The 18425-nt window shown below is 46.8% G+C and overlaps 1 protein-coding gene across 12 annotated transcripts in view; it reads right to left on the reverse strand.

Annotated features, from left to right (window-relative positions):
• PITPNM2 (phosphatidylinositol transfer protein membrane associated 2) overlaps nucleotides 1-18425 on the reverse strand; it is a 124794-nt gene that overhangs the window by 21308 nt on the left and 85061 nt on the right. For all 12 annotated transcript variants that reach the window (XM_084217364.1, XM_084217374.1, XM_084217367.1 and 9 more), the window contains 10 exons: nucleotides 17152-17475; nucleotides 14242-14337; nucleotides 11014-11118; nucleotides 10090-10160; nucleotides 7241-7485; nucleotides 6588-6777; nucleotides 5444-5563; nucleotides 4915-5126; nucleotides 807-982; nucleotides 268-438 (listed from right to left, as the gene is read on the reverse strand). In XM_084217364.1, coding sequence (XP_084073490.1) covers nucleotides 268-438; nucleotides 807-982; nucleotides 4915-5126; nucleotides 5444-5563; nucleotides 6588-6777; nucleotides 7241-7485; nucleotides 10090-10160; nucleotides 11014-11118; nucleotides 14242-14337; nucleotides 17152-17475 — 1710 coding nt within the window. The remainder of the gene's footprint in view (nucleotides 1-267; nucleotides 439-806; nucleotides 983-4914; nucleotides 5127-5443; nucleotides 5564-6587; nucleotides 6778-7240; nucleotides 7486-10089; nucleotides 10161-11013; nucleotides 11119-14241; nucleotides 14338-17151; nucleotides 17476-18425) is intronic.

Here is an 18425-nt window from a genome sequence, read left to right on the forward strand (position 1 = left end):
ACCAGTCTGGGTGTAAAACAGAAACCTTTACAGAGAGATCACCACCTCATGACCCTCAACAGCTGGAGGCCCTTGTGTGACAAACAGAGGGCACACAGCGCACAAGGAACTGATTTCACTGCAAGAGAATTCCTTTTCTGGTGAATCAGGAACAAGCTAATGCTACAGGGCCTGTTCTCCTTCTCACCATTTCCAATTGTGTTGGTAACTTCATGCCACATGTGGCTGCAGCCCTTTAACAGCTCATGTGGATCCAGAGGGACTCACCCAGAACTGCAGAGTTGCCATCGCCCAGCGGGAACCTCTGGTACCGGGGGATGTTGAAGGGGGGCAGAAGGTAAAATTTCCTCTCCAAAAGAGGCTCAAGGCGTGAAGCAGATGGGTCTGCAGGGTGGAACAGGTTATAGACCTGCTGACAAGCTGGTCTGAGCTGAAAGACTAAAAAGACAAAGAAAAAAAATCCCTCAAGTATCAAAATATTGCTTGTTAGAATATTGTAAATATTTGTCTTGAAAAATGACAACTGTCAGGTTATAAAATTGCAAAAGATTTATCATTTATCACTCTCTCATCTCCTAGTTTAGTCAACTGAAACAATTTATTACAATGTTTACAGAGTCAAGAATTGCCCAGTGCTTTTCCTGTTTGGAAATGGTATCATCAGTGGTGCATGGAGCAAGGGAGATCTGCTTCTTTACGGTGCAATAAACATGATACAGAAATGTTTGGGTTTAACCAGACTCCTGCAAGGGCAGCAGGAGGTGCTTATCCCACCCACCAAGGGAGCACTTTGCACCAGGACTTACTGTCAAGAGCTGGAATTACAGTTTTCCTCAGAGCAAGCACCAGACCCAGAGGAGACCCAAAGAGGAAGAAGTCTGTGATTTCAAAGTCAAACTTCCCAATATTTCCTCCATCCAGCATGGTGGAGCTGCTGGATCGCCTGGACGTGGGGTCGTTTCTCAGGACACTGGAATGTAAACTGGGACAAGAACAGAAAATAAAGTCTGAATTATATCCTCACTGTGTTTTCAGAATTCATGGATTATGATTGACAGTGGATATAATTTCTATCTCTTCAGTGAAGGAACTGTGCTAATCAACCCACAGTGGCCCCCCTGCACTGACATCATTTATATGTACAATTCCAAGCTTCAGGTGAGTTCATTTATACACCATCTCCCCAAAATGCCTTTTCTTTAAGGAGTCAAAATCATTGAACACATCCAGCTTTCCCTCCCTCTCTCAGGTGTCAAATCTGTTTGCAAAATTCCATCTCTGTCTTGTGCAGGCAATGTGCAGGTTTAACACACAGATTTAAATTCACGTTGTCCTTGGACACTGAAGAAGAAGAAACAGCAGGATTGCTTAGGTGAAAATCCTGGGGAACCACCTGCACACGTTAGGGAGAGTTGCTTTTTGCAGTCTGGGAAAAGTGAAATGACAGATGTGTAACACTGAGAGCCTGGTTCACAAAAGCCTTTCTAAGACGCTTCTATTCCCACCCAAAAGCACAAAGCTGCATATTCCTTTGCTCTCCAGGTTGTGCAGATTCCAGTGGCAGCTCTAGTGGGTTATCCCATTATAATTAGTAGCAGAGAGTTGAAGGCAGTAGCAGCAGTGCCTTAAGAGGGTGTTTGCAAACACTTAAAAAAGCATCAGAACAGGTTCTATGAAACATGTAGGAGAAATGGATATCATAAGAGATGGGCTGAATAAAAGGTTTACAGGCCTAGAGTTGGGAATGATGCAGATCAAACAGTCTCCTGCTGGCTCTGTGGCCCCAAACAAAATCCCAGGTGGTGACCAGCACTTGTCACATCCTCATGTGCAACAGCTCTGGCTCATCAAGGCTCCTTCAGGACAGTGACAGCCCAGCACTGCTGTGGTCCCAAACCAGGGCTGTTCCCCCATCCTCAGCACAGAGCAGTAGCTCACACACCCCTCAGACACAGCCATGGGCCGGGAGCAGCTGCAAATGCTCACACTTTTGGGGAAGAAAACCAAGGTTTCAGGCAGACTTTGCTTTGCAAATAAGGAATAATCCCAGTGACAGCTCCAGTGCTGAACGCCGTTCCCAGAGGATGCTGAGCCTCCTCCTGCTCCTGCTGCGCTGCCGTGCTCCCTGTGGAGCTGCACACAGGCACATGCACGGCTCTGCTCTCCGCTTCCCAGCCAGGGAATGATCAGTTACTTATGCCAGACACACACACATCACGGGGAGTCAAAACAGTGGTGTCAAAAGCGGGAAGAACAGGAGGTTACAGCAGTGACAGCTCAAACGAGCCTACTCCTGTTTCTGTGATGCAAACGAGGCTGCAGAGCCCTGAAACAGCTCTGAGAACAAGCCACCTTTGGTGGAGCTACAATTGCTTTAGCTAACAAGATGCAACGCTTCGAGTTTGCTGTGTGTGAGGAATGCAAAGTCATTTAGAGCACTCTCGGTTTTGCTGAAGGCAGGGTGACAGCAACAGGATCCCAACAAAGGCTCCAGAGGAAAAGCTATCCCCATGGCAGGATGGGTGCAGGGGCTGTTTGGTGTATTCCACACAGCTTCCCACAGCATCTCTTCCTGGGGAAGGGAAGAAGCAGAGCAGGCACAGCACGGAGCAATTTGGGCATCTTCGCTCCTTCTGCCGGGAACTTGGTATCGCCTTTTCGGCAATCAAAGGAAATGAGAGCCAAGGGGAACTCTGGATCTGTCATGCTCCAAGCAACCTGCAGTGCCCTGTTCTCCCTTTAAAGAGCAGCAGATGTACTGTGTGCATTAATTAAACAAGAGCTTATGGATTTCAGAAGCAAATCAACTCATTTACAATAATACAAGTACGGCACAGCCAGAAATAATGTAGTTGTGCAGAAGGACTGAATTTAAAAATAAATGTGTGATTGTAATCTCCAGATGCTGCTCTGGCTTGCTGGGCATTATCCCAGAGAAGTGGGTAGGTCTGATACATGAATAAAAATGAGTGTCTTTGGCACAGGCTGAAATCTGCGGTGGGCATGGACAGGAAGGTCCCTGTGTGCCAGGCTGCCCGTCTGCCGAGCCCTGGAGGGAAACTTGGCTCTGTTCTGCCAACCTCCTGCTCGAAGCCACGACACACCAGGGCTTGGTTTTTGCATGGGAAAAATCATTCCTTGATGGCAGAGGCCAACGAGCATTCTGCTGGTGCTGGCTGGGAGAACAAGCCCAGGCATGGGTGTGGGAGCAACGTCCTGCTGACAGGCAGGAGGGGATGAGTGAATCCCTGCTCCCCAGCCTCCTCTGCCCCAGGGATGAGGTGAATCCCTGCTCCCCAGCCTCCTCTGCCCCAGGGATGAGGTGAATCCCTGCTCCCCAGCCTCCCCTGCAGCACAGAGCTGAGTGAGAGACATGCAGACAGAGCTCCTACTGCAACTTCCACCTGCCCCTTTTCCTGAGGGAATCCTGGTTTTGAGCTCTGAGAAGAGATTAATTTTTAGCTCAAGGTCTAAAGGGAGGTTTAAAAACACATAAAACTCTTAAGAAGTGAAGATGCACCAATCTGCCACCCCACTGAATCCCGACAGCTCTTGCCAGGGAGTCACAAGTGCTGCATGTTGGGTGCAGGCAGAGCCCTTCAGAGATGGAACAGGAAGGACCAGCACAAAGCTATTTGGAACAACAAAATGAGCAATCCATTACCAACATCAGGCCCAGCACTTATTCTAAAATAGGTGTAAAAATGCATCAAGATGCCAGCCTGATTTCCTTAACTGAGTCTGTGCCCCTGAGGTCAATAACAAGGAGGAAAATCAGCACATTTTTGCACAACTCATATTTTCCCTGTAATACAGGAGACTGTTTTGAGGAGGCAAGAACAAGAGCCTGATTGCCTTTTATTAACCTGCTGGAAATAGCCAAGGACCTCACTGGGGATTTTGTAAATGCAGCTGTCTTTCTGAATATCCTATCACAGTGCACCAACAACATTCACTTCGATACCTTCTCTCTCCCATAAATCATTGACCAAAGGGCCCTGACATGGCAGGACAACACAAATCCCTGTGCTAAAACAGTGACTCCAAGTAGTGATGGAGGGGGAGGAATGCAGGGAAAATCTCAGCACAGGGCAAAAGGAACAGCCTTGGATGCAGCTGCAATGCAGGTAATGGGGTTTGCTGTGGGGGACACTGCTCCCCAGTTCCTGGGACGTGAGAGAAGAGGGATTAAGAGCATATTTACTGCAGTTCCTCCAGGCCTGCAGGAGAAAAAGCTCTGGGCTGTCCAGTTCCAGAGGCTGAAGAAGAAGATTCAGTCAGAAAAATCCTCTGGATTTACAGAAATAATCCCTGAATGACCAGAGGCCATGGGCAGACTGCTGTGAAAATTCCATGGGTTATGTTAACAGACACATTTCTGAATGTCCATTTGAAAAAGCTTAAAAATGTGGTATTGGGGGCTTCAACAGTGAGTAACAAATTTGAAACATGTCCTTGGTGCAATGAAGCAGCCCTGGCAGGGGACAGAATAACTCAAAATCAGGTTTCAGAGATACTTAAAATTAATACAATGCTGGGTTCCCAGCTCTGCTGCACTGAGCTCCCTTACACGATTTCTCCATTTGCTTTCTGACCTCCATCCCACACTTGGAGCACAGCAGAGCAGCAGCTCCCTGACTGCCTTGGCTGTCACACAACAGCTCAAAGGGCTTCTTGCCATTGCACCACTGATGCAGCAGAGAAGCTGGATCATCTCAGTGCCACTCAGCAAGAAAGCTGTTAATTTTTTTTTTTGCAAATACAACACACTGAAATCGATAACTCTCTAATCTAAATTGTTTTCCTACATCTTGCTTATCACAGGATGACAAAGCAACATTCAGGCTCCACAGATACACCACCCTCAGCTCCAGGACATTGCTGGATCTGTTCCTTCCAAATCTTAAATCTTACCTTGAAAGAAAGGCTTGATGCTGCTTTATTGTGTCCAGCTCATAGGTGGATGAATCACTCCTTTTTCGTGGCAGCTGCTTCTTTGGATCTTCTCCATTGCTACGAGGAATATCAATGTTGCTCCTGCTGAGGTGTCTGCTGGCTTCCAGATTAGAGCCACTGGAACAGTGGCTGTTGTTCACCGTTATCCCAGGAGACAGGAGGTCGGTATCCTGGGATTTGAAATGTATGGATTTAGCTGAATTAAGAATACACCCACATGGTAACACTTCCCTCCTAGCCTCATTTCCCCATTTACCCCAAGATCCAGTTGAGGCCAGTACAGAATCTCAGGCCCAATCACTCCCTAAAGTGTGGGTGATGCTTCACACCAGAGGGTGAAACATCCCTGTTTAGAGCAAACACACCCAAACTGACACTCATATGCACCCTAAGACGTGTCTGCCACTGATAAGGACCAGAGTCTTTGCTGTTTCAGGAGATCCTCACTCAACCCAGGCTCTGTGGAGCAGCTGGGAGCCAGCATTACCTGGACACTGACGACGCTCCCTCGCCGGCTGCTGTTCTGGCTCTCGGACACGGTCTGGTTGCTGTAGCATAAGGCATCAAATCCCAGGATCCCTCCAACACAGTCCCCTACCAAGCACACCTGAGACAGGAAACAGAAGCAGGGGAGGACAGGGAGGAGGAATAAAAAGGAAATTAAGAAAAGAAGCCCCCTGACTTCAGTTCAGAACTAACAGTTATACACAGAGACTGGATTCCAACTGGACGAGCTGGAGTGACAGGATGCTCAGTGCCTTCATCAGTAAAACTGCTCAGCCTGTGAAATCCATCACTGCCTGCAGACTCCCATTCTCTCACACAGCTCATCTGTCCTGGCTGTCCCCACCAGCCAACTGGAGCAACAGGACAGCAACACAGAGCCCTGATCCTGGTGCTAACTGCAGAAACCAAGCTGGATCCCCCTTGCCAGCTCCTGTGCTACCTCAGGGAAGCTTCTGCCCATTTGTATCCCAAGGGGTAACAGTGTTCTGCCTCCAAGGGTATGAGCAGACAGGCACAGTAAAGCACCAAGATCCCTGGGCAGGAGCGGGCAGGCTGGCAAGAAGCTCAAGGTGAATAAACCACATGACAGCAGTGCAGTGTGACAGCTCCTCTAATGTCCCTGCCCTTGTGGGGCTGGGGAGTCACTTTGCTCAGAGGTGTGAGCCTCAGTTGTGCTCTTCATGAGGTGCAGCAGCTGCACAGCCTCACAAAATAAACCCATGGGTGTACAGCTCCAGCACGAGCTGCTGAAGGTCCTTTAAAGCCAGGAATGCTTAAACAGCCTTGGTTTGCAGTGGGGATGAGACCATGTTTAGCAACAAAGGCAACATTCCTGCTCGGGCAAGGTGAGTCACACTGAAACCTGATTAACTTCACAGCTTTGGAGCTTCATTTCTGAACACAAACTCAGGCTTTGCTTCGAATCCCAAAGGTCCAGGACAGCACACAAGCAATAATCTCTCCCTCTCAGAAAGAAAGAAATGGAAAGCACAGCACTTCCTTATTGCAGCCCAGCACTGTCACATTCCCGTCCCTCCTGAGAGATTTATGGCAAAGAGAGTTTCAGAAGGAAATTGCTTCCCTTGTTCTTGCTCTGGCTGTGGCCTGAGCAGCCCCTGGCTCACCTGGCCATTGAAGGAGGTGCCCTCCTGGGATTTGATGAACTCACTGTAGGCCTGGTTGGCTCTGACAATGACAGTGGCCACGGCTTCCTGGTACTGCGGGGAGGACGTGGCGAGCAGGGGGAGCGCGGCGAGGGGAATGTGATCCTGGCTGTTGGACAGGCAGCCCTCATCATAACTGTATGGGCTGAGGCTGCAGGAGGCAAGAGACAGTGGGAATATGGGGAAAACAACTTGCAGGCAGTACAGTCAAGTGTTGTGGTTCATAAAAAAAAGCCTCAAGACAGAAAGGCCATTTATTCCTCTGTGAATGGCTGAGAGCTTAATAAATCTTTCTCTCCCATCAAACGTAAATCTTCAAGGACAACATACTTACACTGACAGAACAACCTCCAGACAAGGAATTAAATCCTTAGTATTTATTGGATTAATTAGAATAAATCAATCTCAGAACTTGTGCTGCATGATTACTGTATTCACTGCAGCTAAGTATGAAATCGAGATTGAATGCCTGGCTGGTACATTAATAAAGGCATTCCCAAAGCATGGTCAGAGCTCCCAGTGCTACATGCACAACATCTCAGGGAAACAAACAAAACAAAACAAAACAAACTCCCCCAAAACCCCCACTCCATGATAAAACAGCATCAACTTACCTGGACACCAGGGAAAATGCTTCAGAGCAGATGGCTGGGCAAGGGACAAGTTTGATGGCAATGTGTCCCAGAGCAGCTGGGTAGTGCACCCTCATCACCGTGTCAAACACAGTTGTGATGGTGTTGACATCCCCTTGCTTGGAGCTCTGGTCACCACTTCCTGAGTCCAGGATGTTTCCTCCATGGAGGACCAGGAGGAGGACATGGATTTTACTTGGCTGCATTAATGGCTGCGCTGATTCATCCTGGATAGGGATGGAAGAGAGCACACAGAAATGCTCATTTTTCAAAGAGGTGTGACTTGTGCTTAATTTATGGCAAAGGCTATTAGATACACCACAGTACAATGCTAAAAACCTGAGTACTCCTTCCAGGTCTCTTATCCTACACTTGTACATGCACAAATGCACACACAGCCTCAGTCTGACTTGTTAGAAGCAGAAGAAATGCTGAAAGTAAAAAAAAAAACCTGCATAAAATTGTATCCAGGTAAAACATGGCAGCAGTGAAGACATCCTTGTGTATATTAGGGTGGAAAAATACAGAAATAAGAGATGGGTGTTGGTTTTTGTGGGGTGCTGAGCTCAGCTGAAGCAGTTGGCGGTGAAACACATTCAGCAAAATTAAAAAATGAGATCAAACAGGTCAGCAAGTGGCAAGCTACTGAGAAGTTGTGGGAAGTTCAGTCATTGCATGTTTGCCTAACACAGAAGTCATAAATAAGACTTCAGATTTGCTTAAACTGTTGCAAGAGAGGAACTGAAAAAAGTTCATGACCCCATAACCCAAGGAATGGCCAGCCTGTGGCTGGGAGTCTGCTGCATCAACACCGTGAGATTTTCATTTGGCTGCCCAGGTGATTTGCTTATTGTGTTGAACCAATTCCTTGCCTAAACAGACAGGCTGTAATTTGGGGGAAGGAGGGAATTGCATCCTGATCATTAATGCCTTGCCAGAAGAGCTGTAAGCCCAGTCCTGATGCCCCAGGCAGGTACAAGAGCATCCATGTGCACATCCTGTAACACAGCAGAGCAGTAATATTTTTAATATCTATTTGCTACCAGGGCTTTCAGTGTTTACAGCTCCCACACGGACTCAAATCCTCCATCCTACATCTGTGAGATCTGTGCAAACCCTTCTGTACCTGACCCCTGTGCCAGCAGAGACATCCTGAGCAACTCCCTGCTGCCATTGACAGGGGCAAGGAAAGGATGGAGGGCAGCAGTGTTTTCCAGCTGGCAAATAGTTCTAATTCTAGCATCTTCAGTCACCTGTTGTCCTTGAGCAGTGATTGAGTCCCTGACAGACCTGCTGGTGGGAGGAAAGCATGCCCAGGCACACATTAGCAGCCTAACAACTACATCACATTTTTGCCAGATAATGTTAAAGCTTGTCTTACTACACAGCCCACCAGAAGTATTAAAATTCTCATCCAAGTCTGTAATAACGATTTTTCCAGACCTCCTGCATAAGAATGGCCTTGAATTATTTAGCACCATTCCACTGTATTCATGCCTGCTCTTCAAACCTCCTCTGACTCCAGTTTTAGCACCTGCACAGTGAACCTTTCCCTGGCTGGAGGCACAGGAGGAGCCCTCAAAGCGTCTCAGCACCTCTCCTGCTTCCAGACAAGTGTTTTAAGCGTTCATTTGGAGAACAACATGAGTCACCAAGCTCAGGTCATGCAGACGTTTATCAGCAGTGCTTTGGAGGCACCTTTCAGTTCATTACCCTCTGCTCTGAAGGAAGTGGGGAGCTGCTGATCAGTTTAAGGGTGGAGGTAACTATTCAGAATTTCCTTGTAAGATCTGCAGCCTCTTAAAACACCTAAATCCTGAACCACCTTCAAGTGAGGGAAGCTTTTAACCTGAAAATCATTGCAATTGGTGGCACAGGAATTTCATACTATTTTAGCAGACAGCTTGTGAACAACTACAAATAACTGTCTTTTTCATCTTGCTTTGAAGTCTGTTCTTTTTCTAAAATGAAGGCAGAAACAGGAGGGGGTTGAGTTTGCACAGTCTTCTGAGGAAGACAAGTTTCCCACACCATCTTGAGCTCCAAGACAAATCTTAGGGGTGTGACTTGCTTACTTTGAGGTGGCCAGAGCTGTTCCCCTCCCAGCCACCCACTCTGCCCACAGCCCTTGAGCTCTCAGTCTATTATGGAAAAGCCAAACCACCATGAACTTAGAGCCTGGCACAGACACTAATTCCAACACTCATGATCTTTGATGGACCACTCAGACTCGGTGTAGGCACTCTGCAAAGCAGCTGCACTGCCCCTGCAGCACAGACAGGCAGCTGCTGAAGGGCAGGACGAGAACAGCCAGCCTGGGGTGTCTGACCAGGACTCTGATCTGCAGAAAGCTGGGCTGGCTTAGTGTGGTGTTATTTATTTATTATTTCACCCAGAGTACTGACCCAGGCTGTGGTATAACTGGATTCCAAAGGGGACTCTGAGCAGCCCCATGCTGTGGGCCACAGCTGAGTGCTGTCCTTTGCACCTTGGTGCTGCAGGAACCTGTTCTCCCACTCCCACAGCCACATTTGCTCATCTGGCATTGCAGGATAGCTCTACCCTTGAGCTGCTCTGATCCCCAGAGGATTGCCAGTTTTTTCCAGCTGCATACCTGATGCTGCCTGCAAACTACACAGCATTTTCTATATGATGTTCCAAAGATGGGTGAAAAATCCCATAAAGCTGAATTACAGAAGGACACACACAGGTGTTACTGGGGCTCAGCAGCACATGGAGACAAGACACTGCTCCCAGCAAAGGGACCCATTTATCCCACACAGAGACATTCCAGCAGCACAGATCTCTTCACAAGAAGCCCAAGCACTCACCTCGATGATGCTGAGCCTCTCCACGCTGGAGCCAACCTGATACTCTGCTGATGTCTCCTGGTACAAGTCACCTGGAAGACCAGAGGTGTAAAATGTCAGCACTGCCAGATGCTCTTTGGCAAAGATATTCTTCCATAAAGAATTGTTCCAATGCCTCACATCTCCTTCATTATTTCATCAAATCCTCCTCTCCCTCCTTCCTGCCTCCTTCCACCTGAGAAGCCTGGGCAATGCTGGGTCATTTCTTTTCCAGCAATTTCTCATAACCTGGCTAAGAGCTGAGGACATCAGTGAGCTCTTCTGTCATTACAGAGATCTGGTACTGCTGCTTTATTAAGGATGGCAACAATGGGAAATCCCTGCACGACTGTCAGAAATGATTGGTTTGTGGGAAAATAAAAGGAATTGCTTGAACTATGCTGGGGAGTAGAGATCTGATGTATTCCTACATCTGTGCCTACACAGACTGACTTTGTAGGAAAAGCCTGAGTGTCACCTTCCACCATGAATCGCTCTGGCTGAGGAGCTACAGCTTCCTTTCACCATTTCATAATGACGAGCAGAAAATAAAACTGAGGCAGGTACATTCAGGAACAAAGGATGGAGCAAAAGGAAAGAAGAGCCAGGAGAAATTCAAGTAATTTGAGACAGAGCTGGGATATTTCATCATTATATGAGAGAATCCTGGCTGTCACACAAAGGAGCCAAACCAATGTGGAAAATAAAAGAGAATCAAAAGCCATCCCAGCTCCCACTGAGCAAATCTTTTCCAGCAGCACTGGGCAGTCATTTTTATGCTCTGTCTCAGCTTCTCCCTTTGTGAGATGAGGATAACAAGTTTTACCTTGTTCACAATGAGGCTGTGACAATTGCCTGGAAACACTGTAAAATAGCACATGCAGTTTGTACTTGGAAAAGAATTACCCTGGACATCATCGCATTCGGGGGTTTCAATTTTATCCATCAGATCGTTGGAACTCCATTTGGTTATTTCTTTCGGGAACATTTCCTCATTGTCAGACAAATCCTCTTTAAAAAACAGATTTTTTTGAGAGTCACAAACACAAAAATATGTATACAGAAAAGAACAAACCCCAGAATTTTAAATAAAACCCACAACTCTGTGCAATCTATGTACATTTGGATAGCTTAAGTCAAAATAAACCATAAACTTTACCAGCTTTTGTTATATAGAAACCAAAGCACTTTTTGAAAAGTAAACAAAATGTTTTAGCTGCATGATTTAAGCAAACAAAACTCCTAAAACGTGGAAAGAAGTAATTTGGATATTTAATGGTACCATGTCTGGCCTTTGCCTTGCCATTCTCTCTGAGGATGCCAAAGCAGCCAGAATGCTCCAGCAGAGGAGAGGACAAAGCAAGGATTCCCCCTGGGATCCTCCCAGCCCAGTTTGAGAGCTGTGGGACTTCTCTGGGGGAAGAAGGGACAAGGATCACTGCTGCTCATGGGACCAAACACCTAAAAAGGCAGGAGCAATAAAGGGAATGTGAACTCCCCAGGCTGATTTCCTCAGGAGATGAGACACAGTGCATGGATCTGCCTTTTCCTGCCTCTCTCAGTATTTTCCAAATCCCCTGGCTCAGTTCAACCATACTCAATAAAGAATAAGGGTCCCTAAAATATTATGTTCGTAGAAGTGTAATTAAATGAAGAGACATACAAAGGGGAGCTCTCCTTTCTCTCTCTTTTTTTTTTTCCATTGAGGGTGCATCTTTTGCTGCTATGATGGTTAAGTGCTTTATAATTTATTTATACCTCTGTGCTTAGTATGTCTTTCCTGAAAATTTTGGGCTTGTAAATTTAATAAAGAGTTATAAACATAATAACAGCAGTAATTACAGATGTCTTGAAGATCTAAAAGCTGTAATCTTCAGAGTCCCAGACTAGGATTTCCCCTTTCTTATTGCTGTACAGTTACTAAGAAAATAATTAGCTGAAAGAATCCCACAATGGGGAACAAAAAAAGGTTATGAAATATATTAATCTTTTCAGCAAATCTGAGCAACAGCTTAAAAAAAATTGTATGAAGAGCACTAGGTGAAGATCCAAGCAAAGCCTGATTATTTTTAGGAGTTTTTATTTCAACTTTGACCATAAAAAGAGAGCAACCTGGAAATTTTGTACCAGCATGCCATTTCCTTTTTCAGCCATGGAAAGAATTTGAGTAAATCCCAGTTTCCCTGCACACAGGAGTGTGGAGCTGCCTGTCCTGAGCCAGTGGAAAGCACAGGACTGTAATACACGTGCTGGCAGAGAATTAAGAGGACGATTGCACTCTAAGCTCCTCCAGCAACTAAATCTAAATATTAAACTTAATTCCTTGAGAGGTCTAATTACAGCCCTTACTGCTGCTCAAGTGATCCCTGAATGGGATATTACTCCCATTATCAACATTTATTACAGGATAGATATTCGATATTACTGTATTTGTCACTATCTTTACCAGGGAATGAGGGTGAGTGGGAAGCTGGAGACAAGGAATCTTCTCGGGCTCAGGTTACGCCCACTGCACTGCGAGGAAATGTGTGTGTGGGGATGGGAAGCACTTCTGAGGAACTCTGCTGGCTGTTGACTCACATCCTGAGCCCTGCCAGTTCCCATGGTACCGACCCCGGCAGGAGGAGCTGCGAGCGGAGCCTCATCCCTGCTCACAGACCCGGAGTCTCTGCGGGCCAAGGGGCACCCAGAGGTCCCTCCTGGGGATGGGGCTCTGTTCAGCTGCACACACATGCCAAGGCTTTGACTCACGAGCCAAAATCCCACCAGATTTAGGGACAGATTTTCAACCCAACCGTGCTGACTGCAGAGGACAAACTGTGCGTACGCAGAGACTCGCAGGAGAGGCGCTGCCTTTAGTCTTAGCAACCTCCTGCAAGTACTGCCACAGAGGTGCACAAGGCTCATTTTTGATTATTCCCCTTCCCAGGCCTGTTAGGAGCATGCCAGGGATTCCCTGGGTCCTGGATCCCAGGCAGAGCTGTCTCCAGCTCAGTTTGATTACTGAGTAATTAAAAAGGCAAAAAGCGTGTGGATAGTGACGGTGCCGTTTGATGACTCACTCCCCTTCCCTTACATTGCTCCAATAAATCCCTCACATACTTGTTGTAAATGCTACGTAAGTTAATAAATAGTGACACTTAAACTAAGTTGGCCCTTCCCTTTCCCAGCAGGTGACACACATTTATCCCAATTTACACATGTCCCAGCCATTTCAGCTGCTGTTGTGCAGCTCACTGCACTAACACACCCTTTTCTACCCCACAGTTTGAGATCCATGCTTAAACACTCATGAGAGAATTCTTCTGGAACATGAGACTCTCAATTTTGGGAGGTTGAACTTCAGCTGAGCATCAGCTTTGCAAAACTGGGGTGTCATTTTTTAACAACTGCATTTCCCAACTTCATCAGCAAATATTGCACCTCTCACTTCCATCAGACAAGCCAGGAGGAGAGTCCATCTGTTGTCAATAGAGATGGAGCCCTTCAGGCTTAAATTTGCATAAAGTAGAATATATAAAATGAGTGCAGTGGAACAAAGCTTCTTCACACACACATGCACAGAGGAAAAAAATATAACAGTGTGCTCTTAATACAGATAATCAAAATTACTTTGAGAATTCTGGAATCAACACTGATTAATTTTGGCACCTGAAGTACCTTGCTGCATTTGCTGTTGGTATTTCTTGGAATGGGAGAATGAGGAGTTAATAAAGGCAAATTTGGGTCTCTTCGGGCCCAGACAGGACAATTAATCATACCTCTTACTGATTAAAAAACAAATTAGAAAAATAATCAGTCACAGTGAATCATTAGGACACACCCACAGTCCAGTTAGTACTGCTGGATTTCACGCACACTCATTTGCACCAGATAAAATGCAGCCCCTAGGGCTAAGACTGTTCAAGATCCCCTGTTCTCAAACAGCTCAGACTGCACCTGAAATGGTGCTGCATTAATGTAGGAGTCTGCTGGGTGATGCTGGAAGAAGCTGCACGTCATGGTTAGAAAGGAAAAGACTTCAAAGCAAAAAAGTCTCGCTTCCTTCCCTGCTCACCCCCCGCCCTTCATGCCTTCCGTTCTCTTACCCCACCATTTCAGGGAAGAAAGGATGGTGATTTAGGCTCCACATACCATGTGCATCAAAGAATTCATCATCTGAGCTGTCATCTGAATCCCTGGCAATGCTCTGCATCCTCCACTCGGAGATACTATGGCGCGAGGGACTTGCTGGAAAAAACAAAAAAGCTTTATGCGAAACGCTACATCCACACGACAGAGAGTTCCCAACATGATCTTTGCTGGAGGAAGAATCATGTGTTCTCCAAGAAAATTCACTGCTGCAATATTAAAAAACACAAAACCCCGATGATGCTGGTGTGATGTCAGTGTACTGCTTTACAGATCCTGTTTGTTTACTGTTGGTAGAACCTGCCAGCAAGATGCTACATTAAAGCAAAGCTGCTTGGATCACTCTTCTGCTATTTTGAATGGCAGCTATTTATAATTGTTAGTAGGACGTGCAAAATCAGCTGGGTTTTAAAGTTTGCAATTAGGAAGGAAGCAGGCTGATTGGAAGCTCTCTCTGTGCCTCTCATCAGCACACAAGCCATGCCTCTGCTTTGCTAACTTTCGGGTGGGTAGCTCAGCAGAGCAGCCTGGAGAGGAATAATCTGTTTTCTGGAAGGAAATTGCTTCCACACAAATTGGATTAGAGATCTGTTTAAACTTTAAACTTGAATGATTTAAACAACATGCTATCTGACTACTTCAAAGGAAGCTGTCGGAGCGGCGGTCCTGACAGAGCAAGGAGAAACCCCAAAGTCCTTTTAGTGCTGTTTGCCCTCCTGTTCCCACACCTACCTACTCCCTTTCACTTTCGCCTCTAGAGTTCTCTGAGCTAAATCTAAACACATTATGGCTTCTTCTTTTCTCTTTTTCAGATATAATTTAGCAACCATCCAGCCTGAGCACTTCTTGGCTGAAAGTTGTCTCAGAACAGCCGCCTGCTGAAGGGAGCACTGTCCAGAGAACGAAGGGAGAGAGGGTTTGTCCCCTCGTGCCTGTGACACAGAACACACAAAGCACTCACAGCAGCCACCTAACCCAGCAAAAACCTGAGGAGACTGACAAGTTCTCATTTAGCATGTACAAGAGCCTGAAAGGCTCCGGTTACTCTGACAGCCGCACGAGCCTTTTCGTGCTATTGTTCCAACAGAGTTGAATATAGAAGTAAAATTCTCCTAATCTCCCACCCGGCTGTCACAAGGAACAAGGATGGAGACCCTGTGCAGAGTCATGTAATTACAGCTCAGCAGCCCCCAGCACCCACCCTCGGAGCAGCCAGCGAGGAGGTGGCGGAGCAGAGCTAATTCACGCCCGAGTGACGTCAAGGCACTCGCATAATAGTTGCTAAAAATAGAGCACCTAATAACACATGGGAGGGCAACAAGGGTCCTGCCATCACCAGAGGTCTCGCTCGGGTGGTGGAGAAAAGGAAAACCTTTTGGAGAAAAGGCGTTTTTTCAGCTGGAGGTGGCGGTGCGTCGCGACAGCCCTCCTTGCTTCCATATGGTAATGTGCTGCCAGCATGAAGGAGGATTAAAATATCTGTGTGACGTACTTCCCAGCACATCACAATTAATTTCTTTCATTACTTTTCCTTGTAAAAGCTGAGACATTCTGCAGTTGAAAAGAAATTTGCTTTACTCCCAGTGAAAACCTTCAAGTGAAATCCTGAGAGGTCTGAGAACTCCAGCTCCCAGTGAACATGTCGGCAGTGGAAGAAGGGGTTTGTGCAAAAGAGCATAATGGGAGATGGGTGCATCAATATAAAATCCTGGTGCAGGCAAAGTAGCCAGTATTTTTATCTTTATGCAGTGATTTATGAAGCATCTGGTAGGTTCTTCCCTGGGGCTCACTCGAGTGAGTCATCGCAAGGTAAAACTACTGCTCCTCTCTCATTCACCCCGTGATGAAACCAGTGATGGAGTGGGAAATAAAAATGGAGACTCAGCTCCCAATATTTAGTGCATATGATAGATGGAGAAGCTTCACTCACCCAGATGTTCCTTCCAGTGTCACTGGAAGAAATGCTGCCCCTTGGGGTTTTCATGGGGTTTTTTCCCTCTTGCAGTGAGAGCTGCTATTTCCCTGCTACCAGCAGCACTTGGCTAATCAGAGAGGGAACTGCTGAGGGTTTCAACCTTGTGGCTGTAACTCACCAGGGAGTCACCCCTCTGTACAGAACAGTCCAAAGAAGGGAAGTACAGCAAAATGAGGTGAGTCCCAAGGGAGAGGTGAGTAACAAAATCCAAGACTCAAAGCTGAGTCCTTACAGGGTATCCACAGAAGAGCTTTAACATCAAAATCCCGAAAGCTTCCTGAATGGTGTTTCAAAGGGAATGTACAGTCCCCCCAAATCCCAGGGTGAGGTTTTGTCTCCAAGCAGTTGCTGCACATCATCACCAGGGGAAGGCAGCAGCTCCCACACACCTTTGGGGGTTCCTGCCTTAATCTCCCCAGTAGCTGACAAGATGTTTTACTGTGTGCACCTCCATGGAGCCAAACACCCCTCTTGAAATGGCAGGCATGTGGTGGCACAGAGCTCTGGCCAAGGAGCACAGGTACCTGCTGTGACACAGGTATCAGTGATAAGCAGATATCCAGAAAGGAACAACATGGAAGGGCCTCAGAAAGCCACCAGTGGCTCCTGAGTAACAAGGACTAACTCTGTGCTGCTGGCTGTCTTTTGGGCCCCAGTGCTGCCCCTGCCTGTTTCTCTGCGGTGTTTTTACAGATCCTGGGCTTTTGACATTGGCAACTCTGCCACGTGACAGAGTCACAGTTATGGGATGACTAGAAACCTTCCCAAACCCAAACCAGGTCACCTGAGAAGACCGAGCCTGCAGCACCAGCAAAGAAACCACTGAGCTAACAGGACTCCCAGTACCAACACACATTATCCCAAAGGAGACATGGCCCAACCCCCCAAAAGCCCAACCTCCATGAGTTCAGAAGAGCAAGCCATTGGCAGCATCTTACCTCCCCTCTTTGAAGAGCGTGAGGACTTGGAGGAGGTGGACCATTGCTTGGTGAGCGCCCTGCCGGAGGCCGCGTCGCTGTTGGCAGAGGCGTCCTCGGTGTCTGCAGGTGACCCCGTGCTGGGCTCCACGACCTTCTCCCCAGGAGTGTCCTTGACACCGTGCTGCTCTGGGTCATTCTCACCACAGAACTGGGCCATCTTCTGGGCCAGCATCAGCTGGGCCTCCTTCTCCAGCTGCCGGATGTCCTCGATGGTGAGCCCGTACCACTCGTCCTGCCAGCACCAGGCCTGGCGGTGGGCCCGGACCATCACCTTCCTCAGGCCTGCAAAGCCAAAATGTCCCTGTCACCAGAGCCACAAACTGCAGCAATCAACGTGCTCCCCTCCCAAAGCCTCTCAGCACCATGGCAGGGACATTACAGAGACATCCAGCCTGCAGTGCTGCAGGGCAGGACCGTCACACAGTCGGGGTGGCAAGCTGGTCACTTCATCTACTTCATCTTCACAAATCTTTCTAATCAGTCTGAAATCACTGAAATCAGCCAGTCTTCTGTCACTGGAAGGGGAAAGGGATTTTAACTTGGAAAGGAATTTTTAACTTTTAACTTGGAAAGGGATTTCCTAATTTTGGATGGAAGACTTTGCCTGCCTGCTCCACCACGGAGGAGCCACACATACACCCCACAGTTTCAACTCCCTGAAGTTCTGGAAGTTGCAACATTTGGATCCTGACTTCAAAGTGAAATATATAATCAAGTAATAAAAAAAAGAAAATAGAAAAAAGAAAAAAAGCTACTGATTTTTTTTTTTTAATCCTGGAGAGTTTCAAACCATTCCTTGATGGATGCTCCACAGCCCTCCCCAGCTGTTACATTACAGAAGCACATCCCACATTCCTGTCCTTGGAAACCCGTTTTCTGCACCTGGTTTCTATGTATCAGTACAACAGCATCACAAATTGGAGCTTCTGAGATAATGGGATAGAAAGCAAAGTAAGGGAGGGAATAAAGATGCTTTATTTTGCAGATACCATCTGTCTTCTGCTGCTAGAGAAAAATAGAGTGGGTAAAGCCAATTTAAAATATTTCAATGTATCACATATCTGAAAGGAAGAGCAGCCTCAGTATCAACACATAATGCACCTGAACAGGCAACAGATACTCTCCCTAAGACTCAGACTCACTCACTAACATCATCACCCCCAAGACTTTTATAACATAAGAGTTATTCAGGATTTTCACTAATATTTTTACTTAAAAGCTCACAACAGGTC

Source organism: Fringilla coelebs, assembly GCF_963513975.1.
Source record: "Fringilla coelebs genome assembly, chromosome: 17".
Classification (NCBI taxonomy): Eukaryota; Metazoa; Chordata; class Aves; order Passeriformes; family Fringillidae; genus Fringilla; species Fringilla coelebs.